We start from the raw sequence: 24,483 nt of genomic DNA on the forward strand, positions 1-24,483 counted from the left end.
TCACTGTGCGCCAGTGCTGTTCTGAGTACATCATTCTGTACGGGGGCATGTGGCAATGCTTAGATAAGACCATCATCCCACTTTCCGTTGGAGAACCAGAGGCACAAAGTGGCTTAGATATGTGACTAGGTTGAGAATGACTTCTGACTCTTGGTATTCTAGCTTCCAGAAATTTAACAAATCACTTTTCACATGCCTCATTTTACTCTCCAAACTTGGGGGAGATGTATTATTCTTGTTGCCAAGTCACATAGGACGGAGGTGAGGGTCAGTAATACACTGCTCAGAAGTCACACATCCAGTGACTAGACAAGCCAAGGCTTGAACACAAATATTCCGTCCTAGAGGTCAAAGGTCATGCTTTTCCATCCATCCCATGCACTATCCATCTTTTAATATAGAATAGGTTTCATATTTTCTTCTAAAAGCATTAGATTGCAAGTCAATCGCATCTCATTCTTTTCCAGAGCACTTTGTGCCTAGCAAACACTTTCCTATCATCAGAGGTTCCTAATCATCTCCCCATAACCCATTCTTTGCCCAGCTTGGGTTACCATCCATTATTTGCCTTCTAATTTATAGTTTATAGATTATTGCCCAAGCATCACCTTTGGCAAAATGAACTAAACCTAACACTAATCCTGCTCCATGTATTAATACCAAGAGGGCTGGAACAGTTCTCCTCTCACTGTAAATAACTGTATCTGTTGCTGTTTCCACCCCTTGGGGGGGGTCCTACAGAGGAGCAGGTTCAGGCTACATCCTAGGGACCAGCACCACTGCCTCCTCTAAGGGACTCCTCTGACTCCAAGGCTCTCTCCTTTGCTTGGCCTTTTCTATCTGGCCCTGTTTCTGGGGTGACACTCCAAGGGACAAACCACACTCGGAAGAGTTCATACCCACAGCCTGATGGGTTTACTCTTAGTAGATACTTTCTTTTCTAAATCCGAACACTGGTTTAAATTTTATGGGTGTGTTGAGCCTACAACACAGCATGGAACCAATGCTCCTCTTCTTAGGACCAACGAGCTACACCTACTCAGATATGAACAATCAGCCTTTTCCTCTGCAACTCTCGTCACCAAATCCATTCCTCTTAGCCAACAAGCAGATTTGGTTATGAAAACAGTTGTTGTTTTCCTTAACACATCTTGTCACTTGACCAAATTTACCAAGCTCTGTGAGTTCCCGATGCTGGAAACAGGCCTGTTTTTCCTCCTTTCTTGGAGTGCCTTCCTATCTGCAGAGGCTGCTGGCTTAACAGGTCAGTACTTCATGCTGCAGTGTGAGCAAAACCTGTGAATGTGGCTTCTTGTATGTGTGGCCCAGCAGGAGAGGAAATGAAGTCTCTCTTAAATAGTGAATCAAATGGATTCTATCAAAATCAGCCTCTGCAGGGCTCCCTGGGGAGAAATAATAAAAAATAATAATTCATCCACTTTGAAAAATAGTTTAACAGAATGATTTCAAAATGTTCTTTTTCTCCTTTTTGGACAGGAGGGGATGTTGAAAGGACTGGCTTATAGTTATGATGGATGACTTTACAAAGGAAAGGCTGCATGAACTGTGAAGGGATGCACACAACCAGCCTTGCTGGGGAGAATGGAGGGGCAGCCTCTCCATGCATGATGTGCACATATAAACACATCAGTGCGCATAAATTTTGCACAGCTGCCTGGCCAAGTCAGAAAGCCAAAAGCCAGTGGGTGGTTCTACCGTCTAATGTCTCATATGGCAGAAAGTGTACAGAGTCCTCTGAGGTCAGGCAGTTGATCCAGGGAAAGCTGTCTTTAAGGTCTCATGGACTTTGGATCCTTTGCTATGGATTCTTCAACCAAATGCCTATTCCATCACTGCATGGGCTGTACTAATTGGGTGACTGCCATGTGCAAGGATCACCAAGGCTCTTCAGCCCGACTTCCTGCTGCTCTCAAATTTCAGTCCTGGGCCCCACCACATTTTAACTGACAAGCAAGCGGTGAGAATCTCTGCTATATCATTACCCGGAGTTAGACCCATGTCCTTGGGGTATTTTCATTCTAATGATGAATAGCCTAAATAACAATTAAAATCGACACCCACTGACAGGAAGACCCCAAATTAAGAAGTGCCCCAGTTCATTGTGTGGTGAGTGGGGATGCTAAGATTTAAAGCTAAGGCAAATGAACCTCCCCTGTGGGAGACCAGGATGTCCTCCAAGAGAGGGTGCTCACTGGGTCCCAAGAGCCTGCTTTGTCTCTTGGGCTAGTCATTTCTGTCCTGTTACTGCCATACACATCGTTTTAGTGTATGACCAATTGATAAGCTAGCCTAGAACACTGCAAAGCCTTATGGGCCCTACATTCCTACAGGGTTCTAGACAAAAAACTGCCTTGAAAGTTCTCATGATGCGCTAATCAAGATGGCACCACCAGATTCCATCTTTTTGGGCACTTTATCGAAATCATTGCAATGCAAAGACTGTTACGTTGTCATGTTACTGAGGAGTTTGCTGAAGGGCTGTGCATCTAGGGGCTAGGGTGGATAATGTTTTTTAAATACAGGCAACTCCTTATGTCACAATTATTGAAAAGTAGTTTTCCTTTTCTCCTTGTTCGGTGTCCTGTTTTGTACATAACTTGTGAAATTATGTACATAATGCTAACAGTTGAGAATCAATACTTGACCTTCTAGAAAAGCTAGGAAGTGTCTTATAATAAAGTCATGCAAGTACACACATCACACACACACACACACACACACACACACACACACACACACACACACACGTGCACCCCTAAAAAACTGGTACATTTCTATGAATGAAGATTTTCTACTTCTGGGTTTCTTTCAACTAGATCTTGTAGAAACTGTATGCAAGGTTGTAGTCTACAGGAAACTTTACACTGCCACTCTCCTTACCTTGTTTTTTTACCTTTTCAACCTGATTCCCTTAGTGGATACCTGAAGGCTCAGGAGCAAGCCTCAGAAGATGAGCAGTTGCAGGTGTGGGCCTTGGTAGTAGGAAAATCCCACTGTCTATGGCTGAACCCAGCAGCAAGCTCTCCTGAGCAGTACTCCAGATTTAGGCAATATGCCTAGGAGGCATTTGATTCAAACCAAGTTAGGTACAAGCATTTCCTATTGCCAAAGACCAGGCCTAGGCAGTCCAAATCACTTATGTGTTTATTTGTTATTTAATCCTTGCCTATTTCCAAATTGGATTTGTGACAACTCATAATACCAGCCATGCATATCATGGAACCTCTTAGTTGAGGATAAACATTCATGTTCTGGGATAGAGTTTTTCTTCAAATTAGACAGCTGTGTATTTGCTATAGTTTGGCAATAAGTATGGCTCTGAGCTCTCTGGGAGCCAAAGTCAAAAGAGAACATGTTGACTAGTCCAGGACTAAAACAGCCTTATCAGAGGAAGTCACATTTACAAAAGTGAGCAAAAAATTTTAAGGGGAATTTCTACTAAAATTTGAGGAGATTTCATCATTTGGATCATCATATGGGGAGTTTGAGCACCTGAATGGAAATGTCTTTAATAATAATTTGGAGAAGTTGGAGACTTGTTCTTCTTATACTCATTTCTCATAATCACCTCTGAAGAAATCTGAAGGTCTGATATGCAATGTAATTCTCCAATCTCATCTCAGTGTGACAGTACCATCCTAGACCATAGGTAAATCAGTGTGGTGCAAAGATAAAACCTAAAGGCCTTTTAAAAATCCTTAACAAGTGAATATACAGCAATGAATGCAGTAAAGTAAAAATGGAATGAGCTAAGGAAGGCTTGACCAGCAATCATGGGGGATTGCTTGTCTAGTACACTAACAGTGCAGCATGCAGGACCTGGACATGGGACCCATGTGCCACCATTTCTCGGAAAGACTCTCTGAGCCCAGGCATTGCCAAAGGGTCTGTAGGTGGATTTTTCTTTTTCTCCTGCCAGATCTCAAATCACAACACAGAGACTTACTATTAATCATGAAATCTTGGCCAACAGCTTAGGCTTTTACTAACTAGCTCTTACAACTTAAATTAACCCATTTTTATCAACCTACTTCTTGTCTCATGGCTTTTACCTTTACTCTGTACTGCCCATGCTGCTTCTTCTCCACCTGGCTGGTGACTCTGCCTTTCTCCTTCCTAGCATTCTCTCTGCCCTAAAAATCCTGCCTAGTTATTGGCCAGTTAGCTTTTTATTAAACCAGTCACAGTGGCATATCTTCACATGGTGTAAAGGGATATTTTACAACATGGGTCCTCAAGAACATCACCCTGAAAGCAGGCTGTGAGCCTTCCATGTCTAGTTCACCTCTTTTGTAGGTTCTATGAGTTAGTTTTTCACTTATGACTTGGTCTTGAAAACAGAATTTCTGCCAGTTTGACTATAGCATATCTGTTTTGAAATACATATCTTCACTTTTTTAAAACTTTCTTCTATGGTAAGACATATTTACTATATAATATTTAAGAAAATATACATTCGCATAAGGAAACAAATTAGAAATAACTTGTATCATTATTTCCTATTTATAACTATTACTAATATTCTAGTGTCCATTTAATAAAATGTATGCATATACATTTACATTCACATATAACAAATTGAATATGTTCTAAATATATTCAGGCATTTAGATATTTAATCTAAATTTAATTTAGAAAAGTAATAAGCAACTTGCTTTCCTTACTCAACAGTTTATAACAAATGCTTTTTCTGACATTCAATACTATGGCACATAAAGTTAACTTCTACTAAGCCTTTTGATTATTTACAGTTTTTAGTATTAGTATTTTTGAGGTAATCATCCTTATAGCTAGATATCTTAGTTAGGGTTTCTATTGCTGTAAAGAGACACTATGACCATGGCAACTCTAATAAAGGAAAACATTTAATGTGGTGGCTTAAAGTTTTAGAGGTTCAGTCCATTATCATCATTGTGGGACATGGTGACATGTAGGCAGATGTGGTGCTGGAGAAGGAGCTGAGAGTCCTATATATCTTGCAGGCAACAGGAAATGGTCTAGGGGGTCACCGTGAGGGAAGCTTGAGCAAAAGGGACTTCAAAGCCTGCCTCCACAGTAACACACTTTCTTCAACAAGACCATACCTCCTAATAGTGCCACTCCCTATGAGCTTATGGGGCCAATTACATTCAAACTACCACACTAGGTATATGGATTTTATTCATAGAACCGCCTAAAAACAAAATTTCTGAGCTAATATTTTAAGTTTATGGAGAGCTGTTCTTACTGTCTTCTGTAAAATTCATACATACCCCCTGTGCTTCTGCCAACATGGGAGTTCACTCCCATGGACCTGTTAAACATACTGAACTGGTCATTGAGTTCCATTTCCCTCTGTATTCCCCTATTACTGGACAAAAGCGTCCTGATGGCGGGCTGTTTATAAGCATCTCTCCTTTGCTGAACCACCTGTTAGGCTCTCTGTCCTTTCGTCTCACTCAAATCCTCATCTTACCACATTTTGTTTTCATTGTTCTTTATCAAGAAAATTAAGCTGTCATTTGTCATCTGTTCTATGAATACTCTCCAATTTGTACTTGCCCTTTCATTTTAGTGTGTGTGCGCGTGTGTGTGTGCGTGTGTGTTCCCATATATGTATGTGGTGTTCATAAATGCAAAGGCCAGAGGTTGTCATAGGTACTTTCTTTGGTCATTCTCTACCCTATATATTGATGAGGTGGTGTCCTTGCTGAAGCCATAACTCACTGATATATATATATATATATATATATATATATATATATAGATAGATAGATAGATATAGATATAGATATAGATATATAGATATATAGATATATAGATATATAGATATATAGATATATATAGATATATATAGATATATATAGATATATATAGATATATATAGATATATATAGATATATATAGATATCGCTAGCCAGTGTCCTCAGGGATCCCTTGCTCTACATCCCAAGTGATGGGATTACAAGTGGATCATCATACCCAGTTGTCATTTACAGGAGGAGTATTAGGGATATGAACTCTCTTCCTCCTGCTTGTTCAGCTAGTCCTTTAGCTATGGAATCTTCTCTCTGCACCCCTGTTTCCTTTTAAGTATATTACATTGTGTTTGCTTGTATCAGGTAATATGATTAGTGTAGACATTTTCAAGTTTTGAATAAGTTCATCCCCATTCTACAATGCCCAATATTTCTTTAATAATAATATATGCTTTATTGTAGTAGTTCTTTGGTTTTACTTGTGGGATAGAATGGGGATTTGATTTCCTTCCCAGATGGTAAGCCACCCATAGATTTAAGTCTATCTGTGCAAACACGTATTACGTGTATGTTCTGGACTTTCTGTTGTTCACTTAGCATTGGATCTTCACTCTTTAAATTGTTTCAGCTTCATGATTTATCTTAATATCCAATAGATCAGGGCTGGAGGGATGGCTCAGCAGTTAGGAGCACTGCCTACTTTTCCAGAGGACCTAGGTTTGATCCCCAGCACCTACATAGTGGCTAACAACTGTCTGTAACTCCAACTCAAGGGAATCCAACATTCTTTCCTAGTTTTCATAGGAACTGCAAGCATGTGATGCACAGACAAAGACACATGAAGACAAAACACCAATACACATAAAGATAAATAAATCTAAAAAATCATATATATATATGGTACATACATACAGGCATATGGATATTGCTGATCAATATTCTACATTTCATCTTATTTTTAAAGGCTTCTGTACTGTTTATAGTGCTCATATATTTATAATTCTAAATGAATTGAAAATAATGTGTTTCAAACTGAAAATAATTTGAGAATTATGTCTATTTACTTAAGTCATTTTATGGCCCTCAGTAAATTTTTATGGTTATCTTCATATTAGACTTACAAATTACTTTTTAAGTATCTTTTTAGCTATTTTATAGTGTAGGGTTCTACAATGACTTGCTTGTCCATGCGCATCTAGAGCTCACTGTCTTACTTCATTTACTCTTACGGTTCTGAAATACTGAAGTACTGAAGTTCTGAAATTCTGGAGTACTAACCTAATGTGTAGGCTTGAAGGACAGATGTTACAATAGATTATCAGGTCCACAACAAGACTGAAGCATCCCAGGCAGTCTGGTGTGTGTGTGTGTGTGTGTGTGTGTGTGTGTGTGTGTGTGTGTGTATGCACATGTGGGGGTGGGGGCAGAGATCTACATCAGCTTTTCAATCATGGGTCCTCTAATTTTTTAAGGTAGGATCTCTCACTGACACTGGAGCTTACCTATTTGGCTACACTAGCTGGCCAATAAGCCCCAAGGACCCTCTTGTCTCTGCCTTCCTAATACTAGGGTAACAGGCACATGCTGCTGCCCTCCGTTTTTTGTTTGTTTTGATTTTTGTTTTGTTTTGTTTTATGGGTTCTGGAGTACTGAAACACGTCCTCATGCTTGCACAGCAAGCATGCTGTATACTGTACCTCCCAAGCCTCGGTGCTTGTTTTTTGAGTCTTGGAATAAGTGAGCACAATTCATCAGAGAGTCAAATCCCCCAATTCTGCATCACAGACTCCACGACAGAGTATTAAGTGCTCCTGGACCTGACAGTATTGCTGTAGTTCCTTTCTGGCCACTGGTCAGGCTGTCCCAGAGCAGATCCACAGACCAAGTAAATGATCCTCATGAATTTCATTCATCTGTAACCTGACTTCCATACCTCCTCAGCTAAAAATTAGATGTGTAGACAGGAAAATAGCCTAGTCTAGAGGAATGTAGTGGACATGTACTGGTGTATCTGTCCATCACTCATTCTCACTTCCACTGATAGTAATATCCCAGTGTTAATTAAGGAATCACTCTCCTATTCCACTGGATCATAGTATCTTAAGCAAGGTATTTCACCCTCCTTTGCTAAAATGATTGACAGTTCCTGGAGATACTTTCCCTGGGATAGGAGTCTTTAGGACAGGGCTAGGAAAATGCATAACTGCTGGCACCTGTTCTTTGCAATAGCAGAACCTTGTTGAAACCTTCTACTCATTCCTGCCAGCAGAGCCCTGGCGCTTAGTGCCTTTTTTTTTTTTCTTTCTGAGAGCTGCCATACTTCCTTCCAATAAACTCCCCCTGGTGACAGTAGCCAGGGTCTGTTTTGATTGCTTACAAAGAAGCCTAAATGGGATCAAGGAAGTAAAGATCTGCAGGCTATTTCGCAAAGGAAACCAGAAGTAGATGACAGACCAGGAAGGAAATGAAGTTCAAAGGCAGCCCGGCCTAGAGGCGAGAGTCCTCAGGACCATCTTATGCCAGGTGCGTACTTAGAGACAAACAAAGAGACAAAATTCAAGCTTTGAAGATGGTTTGCATGCTGCTCATTATCCTTGTCATTTCAGCTTCTTATTAATTCGTGACAAGCACTTCATCGGGGAAAGGGGCTTTCTCACTACCATGTCTCCAACTTTCACTCCAGTTGTTACTAATTTGATGATGATCATTTGATTTATTTTCATCATCTTTCACTTCAAGGGCCATGTTCGCCACCACCTCATCTCAGTCTCTTGGAAACTGCACCTGCACATTTTCAATAGTCACCCAGAAGAACTTGGTTTTATAGGAAAAACAAGTGGCTTTTAGACATGCAAATGAAGGATGGTGCTTCTATTCTCCAGAAGTTTGCTTCTTCCTGCTACTGGAAATACTACAAGTGCAGTTGGAGAAGCTTGCTTAGGAAGATTGGACAGATATAAAGTGCAAATGAAAAGTCTTCCTTGGGGAAGGAAGTGTGCACATTGAAATGGACATCAGGGATTCTCCATAGCAAGGAGTGCCAGGAAGAAAGAATGTGTGAGACTGTGTCTGCCCGACTTTCACAGCCAGCTGTGGAGGGAGCAGCCTCTGGCTTCTGGCTCCTCAGCTGACTCGGGGGCTGGAACAAGCCATTCTATTAATTGGTTCTTATCTCTTCAGTGCTAAAGCAAACAGATTTCATTAGTTTCCAGTGGAGGGACTTTGTACAAATACAGAAGGTGGCTTTTGAGGAAATGCAAGACCCTGAGGTGTTCTCTCCAAGAGATGCCTAGTATACCCGCATCCCTGACTTCTGATCAGGTAGAAATCTCCCCATCCAGAGACCTACTTTCTAAAAGTCATTAGGTTACTAAAGCCATTATTTTAAATTGAATATTGAAAATATTATGTATAGCATAATCCTTAATGAAATTGAATCCTGTCATAAGAGCTGATGCTTAGTTTATGAAGATAACAAAAAAGCACAGCTGGAAAGGTTATTTGAAAATTCATTTTTATAATCTCTTTCCCAGCAGAGACTTTGGGGGTCCGGTTTTTGCCAGAAGCAAACTTTCAGGACTCTCATTAAATACTGAAGTGTGTGATTTCTAAGGGTAACATTGACATGATGTCTAATGATTCCCTGCTCCCAGGCACTACTGTAATAAATGCATCTCCCATTTTTAGATTCCTGGGGCCTATTTGATAGCCACTGGAGGAAAAGGCAGGGGTATTGACATGCCTCCCTCTCTCACACAAAATTTAAACAATATAGCCTACTATTTATTCAGCTTGGAATGGTTTCCATCTAAGAAAATAAACTTGTAAAATATGAAGGAAACTAGTCTTGATGGCTGAACAAAGCTTTGAAGTCTGAGCCCAGAGAATAAAAGGCTCCATGAAAAAGAAATAAAGAAATAACCAGAAAGAGGCAGAAACAAGTTCTGATCTGGTTCATTCTCTGAGAGAACTGACCGAGATGCACTGGACACATGTATAGACCACAACAGCGAAGTCATGTCTGTCCAGTGCCCCACATGCTTCTGTTGGTCTACAGTCTCAGGCCCTAATTACACTGCCTGGTAAGAAAAAGCTGACACATATCAGGTCAGTTCATGAAAGGCTTTCCTGGAGTGAAAAGGGAACCAGGGAAAGTCTCTCTCTGATAATGGCTGAAGAAAATAGTTCTCTCGCTACAGTAACATTAGCAGACATGTTGAGACTTCTCTTGATCTCTGTGACTCCGCTCTTGCCTTCTCATCCCTACCATCTCGCCAATTGGCAAAAAACGGCTTGAAAATCTCAAAGAAAGCTTTCAGGTTTGAAGGGAATGTGTTGCATTTGACTTGCCTCTGACTGGGCTGGGGTATGGTGTTTATGGTGCTCAATAACTAGGGCAAATTGCATAACGGTCTTAATTAGAACTTTTTTTCAAAGCAAATCTGCCCAGCACCTCTTGCTTAACACTGCTTACTCTCAATTTCACACTGACAGAATTCTGTAAAGCTCACATAGCCAAGACACACCAATAGATAAGGAAGTATATTTACCAAGAACCTCAAAATGTTAGGCCTTCAGGCTATAGGAACAAATACCCATCATTCCAATTAGTTATTGACACACTGAACCATGGGCAAGCATGCCATGATGCAGGTTCAGTAAGCAAGTGTAAGTGAAACCCAAGAGTGTCTGTTTGAGGGGGTATCAGAGATTTATTAAGAAGTGAAGTGGGGAAATACACTCACGAATACAGGATATGGTAAATCCAGTTGCAGAGTCCTTGGAAAGCTGGGGACCAATCACACACTGCTTCATGACACCTAACTCAGTCTTCACTATTGGTGAAATTATTAAGGCCATTCCACGTAGTTAAAAGGGAGGTTTATTTTGTGGGGTAACTTACAAATGAAGGGGTAGGTTGCAGGGTCTGGCAAAGGTATAGGGCAATCCGGCGGTGTTCTCTGGAGAACTCTGCTCGGTCTCTTCCTGCGTCCCGTGTCCCGGAACCAAGAGAGCCACCTCCTCCTGCTCCTCGGTCTTCCACTCCCTCCTCTGCCCCGCCTTGTGGGCGTGATCATTACTGAAGCCTCAATGGGGGTTGGAACTTCCAGGCCAATGCTGGGATGGCTACCCACTACACTTCTCCACCCAAGAGAGCATACCACTCAACTCCCTCCACTCTTCAGGAGTCATGTAAGCAGGCAGAAAGCCATGCCCTAGAGTTTGCATCCCTAAAGCCATCAAAGGAATGAATTCCCACAACAAGTAAGTATAACCCATATCTCTGTAATCAGATTTTTCTTTTGGCTGCCAGCTCACAAATAATAGCACAGAGACTTATTGATTATGAAAGCTTGGGCTTTGCTTAGGCTTGTTCCTAACAAGCTCTTATAACTTAAATTAACCCATTTATATTAATCTATATTCTGTCATGTGGTGTTAACTCTCTTCCATCTTGCACCTCCTGTTTCCTCTTCATGTCTCCTGGTGTCTCCCACAGCTAGATCCCTCCTACTTCCTCTCTCTGCCTAGAAGTCCAGACTATATCTCCTGCCTAGCTATTGACCATTTAGCTCTTTATTAAACCAACCACAGCAATACATTTTCAAACAGTGTATAAATATTCTACAATATTTCCCCCTTTTGTCTAAATAAAAAGGAAAGGTTTTAACTCTAATATAGTAAAATTAAATACAACAAGAACAATTATTGTGTAAAAAAAATACATTTACAGTGTCCAGTCCATTTGTATTTGGCATATTTGGAGAAAATACTCTATTATTTATTCTATCTTTATGAATTTGAAACTTTATATCTATACCATTTTTATCATAACTTGTATTACTATCTTAAAACTATCTTTTATACCTCAAAATATTTTCTTAGATAAACAATTTAAACTTTTATGTCTTTCAACCTTACATACTTAATACCTCTTTTATGAGTTTCTTTTCTGAATTTGGTAACAATGAAAACTGTAACTATAACTATCTAGTATTCAACCCCATTAAAGACCTAAGAAGGATATAGTTACCTGAGTAAATAGGAAGTATAGAGCAGAAAACTTCCAAAATTATAGGAATGGCAGAAACATCTGGTTGCCTGGTCAGTCACCCAAGTTCCTCTGTACTATTGGGACATCCATTTTTAGCCTACAGGTCTAGAATATCTGACAGACTTTGTATGAAGCAGGAATTTTGAAGGACTGTCCTACTTTGTCTTGGCAAAGTTCAGAAGTCACTTTGTGTCCTGCTTGTCCAGTTTGGACAGCATTATGACAGCAGTTGAGGCAAGGGCAGTTCTTTTGTTCTGAAAACACATAAACTTTTAAAGGTAACATATATATCTACATTAACACAAGTATGGAATTACAGTGTGTTCAAGTCAGTCAAGTATTTTGTAGTTAGATTTTTCTTTGGGCCACCGGTTCACAAATAATGACATGGAGATTTAATAATAAGATTATGAAAGCTCAGCCTTATCTTAGGCTTCTCCCACCAGTGCATACAACTTAAATTAACTCATTTATTTTAATCTACATTCTGTCATGTGGCTTGTTACCTCATTTCTAAATACTGCCCATGCTGCTTCCTCCATGCCTAGCTGGTGACTCCACCTTCTTCCCAGAGTTCTTGCTCTACCTGGAAGTCCTGCCTATACCTCCTGCCTAATTATTGGCCATTCAACTTTTTATTACACCAATCACCTCAATACATTTTCACACAGTGTACAAATGTCCTCCAATATGATTTTTTGTTTTGTGTTTGAGCAGGTAAAAGGTATCTATTAACTTTATAAGTTTGTTTGGACTATATAACCAAACATCTGTCCATGTCATATGAAAGGAGGTCATGTAATAAATCACAAGGACTCCATAGCCAAGAAGATTTATCCTGTCTCATCCAGTCTCAGAGCTTTTCCCATAGTAGAGGGATCAGCATATATGTCACTTGTCCCTGTAGTCTTTTTTTTGTTTCATTTTTCATGTCTATAGCCAAGACTTTCAGGAGCTCTCACCCAATCAAATCTAATCTTTATTAATTTTGAAGAGAACCATAACTTTTTGTTTCCTGTGGAAACAAAGGCATAACCCTCTTTTTCAATTCAACATATTTTCTGACTTTCATTTTTAAGTTTTCATAATCCAGTTTCTCTCACCAGCTATTAAATTCAAGGCCAACAAAGCACTATACAAGATCCAGATACCCTGTGTGTTTCTCATATTTATCTGGCTTTTAAAAATCAAATACACACACACACACACACACACACACACACACACACACACACATTACTTTACTCCCTCTTTAAATACTTTATTACTTTAAAATTATTTTTATGACTGCCTATACCCTTCTTTTATCGTATCTTTTTAAAGGTTTTCTCGGTCTGGACTGCTTTACTGTACACCTGCAGCATTCTGACTTTGAAACAAACCTTAACTGGCCATGCCAGCTGCCTTGTGGCTCTAGTAGCTGGTTCTGTCCCCTCTCCACCCCCACTCCCAGTTCAATGAGAGACCAGTCTTATGCCAACATATTTACCACACCAGCTCTGGGAAGTTGCTGTGTCCATAATGCAGCAGGCATCTTTACCTAGCATGCCAGCTGCTCAAGAGCTCTGCTGCACAACAGGGTCTCTTCAAAGAGCCACACCTCTATACAATGAAGCCTACTTGAGAGACCTCTTTCTCAGATGCTATGTGCATTTTCGAGCCCCATGTTGAGTGTCTTATGTTGTCAGATTTTTCTTTGGGCCACCAGCCCACAAATAATAACACAGAGACGTAGTAATTATGAAAGCTTGGCCTTAGCTTAGGCTTGTTTCTAACAAGCTCTTATAACTTTAATTAACCCATTTATATTAATCTGTGTTCTATCATGTGGTGTTACCTCTTTTCCATCTTATACCTCCTGTTTCCTCTCTGTGTCTCCTTGCTTCTTCTGCCCCTCATTTTCTCCTACTTCATCTCCCTGCCCAGAAAGAAGTCCCACCTATACCTCCTACCTAACTACTGGCCGTTCAGCTCTTTATTAAACCAATCACAGCAATACATTTTCACACAGTGTACAGATATCCCACAACACATCTCCCCCTGTTGTAGCTTATCCGCATACACCTGTACTTTCTTGAGCCAAATTATCCCTCATGTCAATATCCAAACTATCAGTACAAGTAACTGAAGTCATGGACAATCTTACCCCTGCTTTCTTCACTGTGAGTGTTCTCAGCCAATACTTCATAGCATCAGGAGGCAGAGAGAAAAAAGTAAAATGAGTTCTCAAGAACTATATTCTGCACAGGAGTGCAAAAATTGCCATACCGTGACCCAAATAACCAATGTACAGGTAATGGAAGAAAAAGTAGTCAAAGAAATTTCTGGATACATACATTAATGGCTCTGTTTACTAAAACAGCATGGAAGAAAGACAATCTCTTGGTTTCTTCTCCTAGTGCTGTACTCTGACAAAAGAAATTTAAGGATGGAAAGATTTGGTTTAGCTCACAGTTCAAGGTAGAGTCCAAGGCAGTGGGAGCATGAAACAACTGGTCATGTAACACCTGAAGTCACAAGATAGAACAGTGAATGCATGCTGGTGCTCAGCTTGCTTTCTACATCTTATACAACCCAAGAGCTCCTTCCGGGCAGTGGTCCTGTCCAATCAAGAGGGTCTTTGAACACCAATTAATGTAATCAAGATACCCCTCTACAGGCATGCCCAGAATCTCTTCTTCCAGGTGATTCTAGATTCTGTAAGATTGGCAATCGTCACTACCTCTCACTGACAACAATTAGTTCACTTAAGGGCCTTCAAGATCCTACCCATGTGGAACAGCCACATGAGAAGGAGCATCCCACACTAATAGGTACAATTACTAATTAGGAATTCCAACTATTCCATTAGAATTGTGTTCATTGATTCTAAAGAAATGGATAGGCAGATGGGCTTAAGGCTGATGAATTACCAAAACTTTAGGCAAAATGTCAGAGATCTAAACAAACAAAAAATTCTCTTCTTCCTCAGCCCTCATGTTAACCTGTATTCACTACTACATTAGTATGAATTTCCTTACATTGATAGTCAGGGGTAGGGGATGGGGTGTTGCTTAGTGGAAATTTAAAAACTTTGCAACCCAGACATGAGATAATACTGAATTGTATGTGCACCAGAGCAGTCAGGGATGAGAACATAGGTTCATGCTATTTTCTCTCCTACATTCTGCAGACTCCTGACCAATCTACCCAGGTGCCAAACAAGGGGGACAAGACAGTAAACATACTCTTTGGAAACAGATTCCTTCATATTCCCTGAGGCGTTTTCCATTCTGTTAAATCTTTGACTTCTTAGTTCCAAGTTCTCTCTCTGTGGTAGTCGCAAACTTGTCAGAACAGCTCTTGTATTAGATCAAGAATACAGAAATGTGTAGCATAGAAAAATAACCCATCAACCTTGAAGCCCTCAGAGTACTGTGTAAGAACAAAACATGTTGTTTTCTTTCTTACTCTCTTTCTGTGTTCTGGTAATATAATCAATATTTCCTGTCTAAAAATGCAATATTCTCCAATTTTAGAAACCCCTCAAGTCTGCATTTAATGCCAATGAAAACCATGCTCCGTGTGACAGATATTTATTTTTATGCTTCCCTGTCTGAAGGCCTTGTCGACTTTTAATGAGAAAAAGGATAATGTTATCACTGACTGAGACTGTAGGTGAGAATGGACTTGAATAAAACAATTAAATATAAGGGGGAATGGACTCTACTACTAGCCAATCCTCATAAACATCTGTTTGTATGTAAGGATGTAAATCCTCACCCCATGTTCTCTTTGCAAAGTAAATAAGCATTTCCTTAAACAGGGAAGAATTAATTTGACAAACAAGCATTTGAGCACCTAGTATCTTCTAGAAACTATTATGGGTTGGAAATATTACAAAGAGAAAAGTAATGGATTTTTAAGAATAAGTAAGTGGGCAGGAAGTCAATATCCATCTGTAGGACCCCATGCAATCCTTCCATTCCATCTTAGGTAGACCTTGACACAATGTAAGAACTGTTGTGTCCAAATCACAGACACTTCCAGTTGGAAGATGTTTATAAGTTACCTACCTTCAGCAGTGCTTGCCAGAATTTCTTGACTCTTAGAGGCTAAAATATAAGTAGGTATATTATGTACCCCATATTTTTATATTTGTTTCATTTATTGTCCATAAGAGTACTTATATTACTTTATAGCAACAGTGCTTGTTAAAATTATGACGTTCTCATATTTTCTTTCAGTTGTCTTACCCCAATTCGAAACCACTACCGCAGACTACCTTCCTTAATTTACTGAGAAAACAATGGGATTTAGTGGAGTGCAATGAATTTAAATTGAACCAATCATCCAATTTGTGCAGTGTCTGAACAATCGCCTATGGGTCCTAGGCCTCCTCATTCCCAATGTAGTATTATTCTTTTTACATAATTTACAATCACAGAATCATGAACCTTGATTGTGGAAGCAAGCAAATTAATATGGAGGTCTCTAAGGGGGTCCAGAAGTATAAATAACAGAGAATGGTGAAATTGTATTCAGTCAATGAAAACGCAGTAATTGTTACATGAAAACTGACCTCTCTGGAAATAATTTACATACCAACAGTATCATTATTTTTACCAAATAGCTGTTTCCTAAATTTCCTTGCCAGTGAATTTAAACTGAACTGTGTGCTTTGTGGTTTCTCAAAACAGTTCTTTTAACTAGTGTCTGAAAGTGTTGGTTTAATTTTTGTTCAAAATGCATAAATGAATCCCTGTGGCCAAGCCTTTTATGACCTTGCCCACCACTGAAACCTCAGTGGGCAGATGCTGAAAGGCGATTTTGTGCACTAACATGAGTCAGACACTCTTACTTTCTCTAAACCACTTCCCCTGATTTCTTCCAGAGTTGCATTTAATGGCTGCTTTTTTTTTCCAGAAGTGGTAGAAATAGAACCAATATAATTTATATGGCACAAAATGAAGAATATTTCCCTTTTAATTTTATTAGTAATTTGAGAATTCCATTAAATGTGTTTTGATCATATTCACCCCCTCCTCCACCTATTTCCAGATCAAGTCCCTAAATAGCCAACTTTTTGTCTTTTTTTTTTATTATAAACCATGTAGTCCAATTTGTGCTGCCCTTATATTCTTGAACATGTAGCCTCCTACTAAAGCATAGTGGATCTACCAGGGGTACATTCTTAAAGCAAATTGACTCTCCCTCTCCTGGCAGTGTTCAGTTGCTAATAGCTCCTCATCTAGTTTGGACTTAGTGACCATCTCTCTTCTCCATGATAAGATTTTGTATGGCTTGAGCTGGCTTAGGGTTTATGTATCCTATCACAACCACTATGAATCCATGCATGCAACTGCCCTGCTGTGTCCAGAAAAAGACTGTTCCCTTGTAATTATCCATGCCTCTGCTCTTACATTCTTTCAGCCCCCTCTTCTGCAATGATCCCCGAGTCTTAGGCAGAAGAGTTGTAATATGTACATCCCATTTAGGGATGAGAAATATGCAGCTTCTTAGTCTTTGCACCTTGACCAGTTGTGGGTCTTTGTCTTAAACACCACCTACTTCAAACAGAAGCTGATAAGGGTTTATATATGCATTGATATAGGTTTACAAAGAAAGGTAAGTCACTAGGAGTCAGTTTAATGATATGTATATTTAGTAAAACAATAGTACCAGGTTCTCTCCTGGGGCTTATGGCCTGTCTAGGTCTAGACTCCTGGCCCCAGTAGTAGTTCCAGGTATGAGTTATGTCTTGTAGAAACAGGCCTTAAATCAAATTAGAAAGTGGTTGGCTGCTCCCATCATGTCCATGCCACTTTTGTACCAGTGGGCATGTCTTGTCAGATTAGACGTTACTGTAGTTCTCAGAGTTCATGGCTGAGTAGGACTGATGATTACTTTTTCCCTCCAGTAGCACCTTCTAGAACTGTGAAAGCTAGATAGTAGAGATGAAGCTTCCAGGTCATCATCAACTTGATTTCTCTATGCTCTATGATTCAAGTATATGATGTTTTCAGAATTAGGGTCTGACTGTCAGGTTCTGGAAGGTAATCAATAACATTGGCAATATCCTGAAATGTTTATAGGACTGTGGGACTCACAGACCAACAACCCCCAAAAGAGGTTAACACATTGCTGCCCCTTCCCTGTATGCTCTCCTCTACCCTGTCCTCCCACCCCCAACTTCAACCCTTCCTGCTCTATTATTCCCCTTTAGCCCTTTATATCACTGAGTTTCCCCTCCCATCTTTTTTTCTCCTTTTTATTTATTATATTTGTGTTTTAATTTTTCACATCAGCCATGGGTTTCCCTGTCCTCCCCCTCCTGCCCCCGCCCCACCTTCCCCCCATCCCCTCCCCTCTATTCCCATCTCCTCCAGGGCCAAGACTCCCCTCCAATCTTTTTAAAGCCCCTTACTAATTGCCTAATTTCTATGGGTATTCCCAATGGAGCACACATACCTGACAATTCAAAGCTAACATCCACAAAGTGAGAGGAATGGGTGACATTTATCTTTGTGAGTTCATGTTGTCTCACTCAGAATGCATTTTTTTAGTTCCATCCACTTATCCACAAATTTCATTTTTCTGAACAGCTGAGTAATATTCCATTATATAAATATACCGTGTTTTCATTATCCATTCATCAGTTGTTGGGCATCTAGGCTGTTTCCATGTCTAGCTATTGTAAATAGAGCACCCATGAACTGTCTTGGTTGTATTATTAGGACTAAGGAATTTTTAATCTGTTTTCATCGTTGCAGTAATAAGGGGGGAATAAAGCAATAAACGACCTCTGCGGGTATAGAATGTACACAGCACATATGACTCATATGTCTCATCACACAGTTCAGTTGAAAAGGTTGTGTTTGTCCACTGAATGAGTTCCTCTGGCTTATTACCCCCCTTTCATGTCTTCTTCATTTCTTCTGCTTCTGATACTTGCAGGAAAACTTTATATTTACTGACTTTTAGTAATATGATTAATTGGGAAAGCATTTTAGTCTATAGGACACTGCTTTACACTCAGAACAAGCCTGTGAAACATTTTAGAGCTATGCAAATGAGAAAGCTGAATCTTCAAACTATGAAGACATTGGCCAATACCACCACTCTTGGGGGGCAGACAAAATTCTGAGTCAGTGGGTGTTTTTGACATGAGTATAGCAATGTCAAGAATCCCCAGTGGCTCAGATTCATGGAAATGGCAAAGTGTTACCCTGGTCTATGTGAGAATGTTGAGAGATGTACAGAAGAATCAACCAGATTTCTCATCCTAGACGTTTACAGCTTAAAACTGCTTCCTTATAAAGACCCCCCCCTCCCCAACTGTGACTAGCTAGCCCTTCCTTTTTGTGCTGGTCATAATAAATAGACTGAGTTTCCAGGTTGGCAGTGTAGTGGGTATCCCACCATCAGAGCAAGGACACCCCACCCAATCCCAGATTTTCTGTATGTGTGTCAATCACTCCTTCAGTGTCTGTCATCACTTCATTCCCACTCTATCTTAGTTAGGTTTCCCAACCCAAGCCATGCTGGAGCTGCCAACCCCTATTTTATAACCATGTTCAGAGCCAGAAAATGGTAGCCTGCGTAGGACAGAGACTGGAGCTACTCTGGCCTGCTGAGAAGCACGGAGCATGCTGTTATTTTACTGCTCTATATTTTACCCACCATCTACATTATTAGATGCTAGCTGATTTTTATTATACTTATTTTGAATCTATTTTATGCCTCTTGAAGTTAATAGTCCATTTACTATCAATCTTTCTTTTACTAGTAAGTTCTATATACAGTTATAAAATTATCTGCCAATAATTTCATTTTTATCCCCTTGGTTTTAACAGAAATATACACTTAGTGATATATATTTCTAAGTAAGTTAAAATTTCTAATTTGATTTTATCTTCAACTCCAGCTTCATTAAGAAATGTCTTTTTGAAATCTCTAATGGGAACATTTAGTTTCCCATGTCTTTTTGTTAATTTTTGACCCTATGACATTTTGATAAAAAGATACGATAATTTTATAGTAATTAAATGATGGGAGTCATTTGCTTTCTTTGGAGGAGAAATCTTACTGAACTATTTGATGGTAAAATAAATTGTTAATTTACTCTGTGTAAGTAGTTTCTTAACTCACCAGCACTGCTTTATTTAAAAAGACAAAAAAATAATTAAAGCCCTTAGAAGTTCTATATGATAATTGTTTTCTAAAACAAAAATTTATTTCATAGAATCATCTCAATTCAGGAAAGCCAGAGAAGGATAAACAAGAAAAACACCTACAAAAAAAATCATGACTTTAAAACGCCCTTATCATTAGCAAGAGACATGGATAAAATAAGAAATAAAAGAAGGCGACAAAAAGTGTGTTGTTCCCAAAGAACCAAGAACAAAGCAAAGGTCTCATTTAGGGCTATGCAAGTTTAAGGCCAAGTTGTGAGGCCAAGGGTGAGTTGACTTTGGTCAACAAAGATTATTTCTTAAGTTTGGTCTAAGAACCAGGACATCTCCTGACAATATAGAAATGTAGAGTTTGGGGCCATCCTCCAACATTACTGTGTTTTAATAAGATCCCCTGGGCTTGCTCATCCAGATCTTCATTCGCTCTGTTTGGTTGGATTCCAGACATTCTCTTGTCTAATGCAGATTCTTGGGTCACAACAGCACTTCCAGAAGGGTAAAGGGCTTCTGGTGTTTAAAAAGGACTCTGACAAGCTGTAACTAAGCATATTCCAGGAGTGCTGAGGACAGGCAGTGTGAGGGGTGAGAAAGAGAGCAGAAGAGGACATGGGTCCCTCCTGCTGAGATGCCTCTGTCCCAAGGACAAACATTGCAAGATTCCTCATTTTCCTCATCTTTTGTTTTTTTCATAAAGCAGTTTATTTACAGTTCTAATCTGAAAGCAATCAGCTTCTTTAAACAAGATTATTCAATTTCATTTTTAATTAAAATACAATTACAATATCCCTACCCCCAGTCCTTCTTCTCCCTCAACCCTTCTCATACCCCCTTTCCTCTCAAATCCATAGACTTCTATTTAACTACTACATACACATACTATATATATATATATATATATATATATATATATATATATATATAATAATATAATTTAATTAACTATATAATAAATAACATGTAAGTATATAATGCATATTGAGGTATAATTATGGAGGGTTGATGAAATGTGTTTAGGAACGAATAAAGCATAGGACTCAAGTAAGTCTACCTTCCACCTGATGAAAAAGAACTCTTTCTACAATGGAAGATGATCATTAGCCTGAACATATCCAGTGAGAACATTCAGACTCCACTGTGGGGTTGCACATATGTCCTGCAAAGGCTGTGGGACTGGAAATGAGGAGACATGCCCAAGTCTGAACTGAACCTCTTCTTCCCTGTTCCTCGGTCTGACCTCTTCCTAGTCCCAAGCCACTTGCTTCTGTCTCAAACCCCTATTACTTTTATAACCACCTGTTCCAGAATTGGAAAGAAAATTAATTGAGACCTCTAACACATAAAGTCTCATCTGCCTTGGCATCCCACTTAGTCCCAGTTCTAAAAGAGACAATATAAACTGACTTTATTTCCAAATGGCAAGCATGCCACCCAAGTTTAGAATGAGAGGGTAGCCCCAAGAGTCCTTTCAAAATACAGTTGAAATAGAGAAGCCACCAGGCCCCTGACACACAGCTGAATGCAGGAACTTGGGTGACCTGGTGCTGTGGCACTAGGAAAGTCAAAGGAAGAACTGAGGTCATTCCAGATAGCAAATGTGAACAGCAGGACTAGGCAGAGCTATGGGGAAACAAACACAGGAATTTGGAGATGGAGCTGCTAGGCCTCTGGCCCTGAGCCACTTCCTGGCTGCCCTTGCTTTCTCTGAGAGGTGTGTAGAGCTGGCTCAGAGCACAACAAAAGGCAAACAGTGGAACAGGAAAGGAGGCTAGACCTGCCTGTAGGTCTAAGGGGGAGAACCACCATAAGATGCCCCTGAGCAGAAAGTGGAGCAGTGAACAAACAGGAGGGAGTCCCCTGTCCAGCGTGCTGCTCCCCCTCTGGGGCTGCACTAGCAGAAGGAGACAGCACCTGCAGGAGAGTGTGGCTTGTGATTCCTGGAGCTGGGATCAGAGTAAAGAAGGAAGGTGGGCTTAGTGCTAAACCACTGATTGGTGACTAGCACAAACAACCCTTGGCCTCTTGTCTCCCACATGTGGCTGTCTAAAACACAGAGCATTTAAGGCTGCTGTGCAGGGACCTACAGGACAGAAAACAAGGACTAGCTAGGTTACAGTGGGTGTGGAGAAGCGTCGTTACCATTAAAATGTGCATTAGAAACAGAACATGTCAACTCAGAAGCTGATCTACAATGGAAAATGTTATAGATACTACAGGTTCCCCTTTGCTCATGGGGGACATGGTCCAAGACCCCACCTATGCCTGGATACTGGACAAAGTAAGAGATCAGTGACAACAAATACAAATCAAAAGAACAATTAAGACAATGAGCTGAAAAAAAAGCTATGTTAAACTGAAACATTCCTGGAATTTTCTATCTAGTATTTTCAGACCAGAATTGAGTGCAGAGAAGTGAAACCAAATGTGAAACTATAGATAAGAAGGGGTGGCTTAGTTGATGTGTTTAGATGAGGCAATTTCAAATGTGTTTGGCTTGTAAAAGTCATCCTAATCATAGTAATTTGTGTGATTTAATTAATTACCGGGCTATAGAATTATGATCATGTATGCTAATACTAAGGGTCAAATCAACCTTGTTGCTTACTTTAATTACAGCGGCAAGCTTCTGGTCACATGTGTTTCTCATACATGCGCTGTAGCCACACACATGGTTCTGAAAGTATTAAGCAGGGGCATTGCAAGTTAGTGTTCCACAGGAGGCAAGGAAGTGAAACCCAATGCAGTGATGAGGAAAAACCTGCTCAAAGGACGAGGCAAGCCAGCGCAGGAATGTACTCCCTACCATCAGATACCTACTTCCCTGGATCATCAGAAATGACAGTTTTCAGATAGATGGGGGTCACTTCAGAGCAGTTGTAGATGGCCTAAGGTAGACAGAAAAAGCAAACAAAGTTGGGGGAGTGGTACGTTTCTGCTGTTGCTTTCACAGTGACAGGGATAGAAATATTCAGTTATTCATTAACAACACTCACAAGTGCCCAGTGCTTCTCTAAGAATTAGTGGCCAGAGTCTCTCTTAAGCTCTGCTTCAGTGAAGATGGCAGGAAAGCCAACGAGGGCAGGAACTGAGAGGCAGCAGTGGATACCATGGAGTGGGGGAGCGAGAGAGGGGTAGAGTGATGAAAAGGTCAGTTTCACAAAGCGGGTGGGGGAGGTTTGTCTGTTTATGTGACATCTGAAGAGATACCCACAGGAAGGAGGGAACCACCAGGATTTCTTGAGAAGAGCTTTTACAATTCCAGGACTTGGGTGCTCGAGGGCCTTGTGGCAGGACATGTGTGGTAGGGACTGTGAGTCAGGAGGGAGTGGGTTAAAAATAAGGTTAGACCATTGTACAGAAGGAAAGGACAGGGCTAGACCCTGGGAATACATGATCAAGTCTGGGCAGAAGACTCATGTGACGTGAAACGTTTTTAAAGAATCACGGTTTCTGTGTGAACAGAATGTAAGAGACCAGCTGGGAAGCCAAGGGCTTCATCTAGGAAGCCATGCTGTCATCCAAGATGAAAATGATGATGACTTGTTGGGGCCAGAGGAGTTGACAAGTGATTGGGCTAGACCAATCAATGCAGTTAGTGTTGTACAGGGAGAGGAGAAGCTAAGGGTCAACCCAGAGGCAGGAACGGCAGGGAAAATAAAGATGCTCATGCTAAGCAGAGGAAGGCAGCAGGCAGGGTTAGCAAGTCACCAAGGGCCTAAGCCTGTGTGCAAGGAAACAGTAATGCAGTACCCAGGAAGAGAGGGAAGAGGCTCCCTGTAGCTGTCTACCACACTGAGCCCCTGCCCTGCAAAGGGTCTCTTAGCCGTTCTTCTTCTCAGAGTGAACTAATTCACTGTCCTCCACACCTTCTCGTGTATTCACATCCTCTCCAGAATATCAACATATTGTTACATTAGTTTGCCAGTAACAAGGGGGCAGGGAGATCAGTGAACCCTGATTTAGAGAAGTTAAGATAGATACGTCATCATATTTTCGAGTAAACACAGAGAAACATTTGCTATCGAAACAATATATGAGTAGCGGTCCGGCTACTACCTCAGCATCCGTACCTCTCTTAAGCATCCCTGGTACTGATTGATTTTTGAAAGAAGTTCTGTGAAGAGTAAAAGTATTTTTTTTTTCTTAGAATTTCCCAAGACATGCTAAGAAACTGAAAATTTTTCCAAAATCTCCAGGAACATTTTCTAGATACATATTTCTTAACAAACTCTCCTGCTTGTTTTTATTCTTTATCTAAAAATTTGTAACATGTTGTTACAAGGAATAGGCAATGGAGAGGACTATGTACTAGTATTATATCAACATGTTTAAATAATATTTTATCTGATACCAACTTGAAAAATAACCAGCATGTAAATAAATGCATTCAGTCTACGTATGAAGAAGCTCAGCCATTTAAAATTCTTTATTTCAGCCTCATTTGAAATGCCAGTATTCCGTTCACATAGCTCTATACTCTTAAGAATCATCAGCATTT

The 24,483-nt window shown here is 40.1% G+C and overlaps 1 protein-coding gene across 1 annotated transcript in view; it reads left to right on the plus strand.

Annotated features, from left to right (window-relative positions):
• Positions 1-24,483, plus strand: part of Slc9a9 (solute carrier family 9 member A9) — a 549,909-nt gene that overhangs the window by 248,899 nt on the left and 276,527 nt on the right. Inside the window, exon 9 of the mRNA XM_036193912.1 lies at positions 1,159-1,264. Coding sequence (XP_036049805.1) covers positions 1,159-1,264 — 106 coding nt within the window. The remainder of the gene's footprint in view (positions 1-1,158; positions 1,265-24,483) is intronic.

The sequence above is a fragment of the Onychomys torridus genome, chromosome 7 (assembly GCF_903995425.1).
Source record: "Onychomys torridus chromosome 7, mOncTor1.1, whole genome shotgun sequence".
NCBI classification, from domain to species: Eukaryota; Metazoa; Chordata; class Mammalia; order Rodentia; family Cricetidae; genus Onychomys; species Onychomys torridus.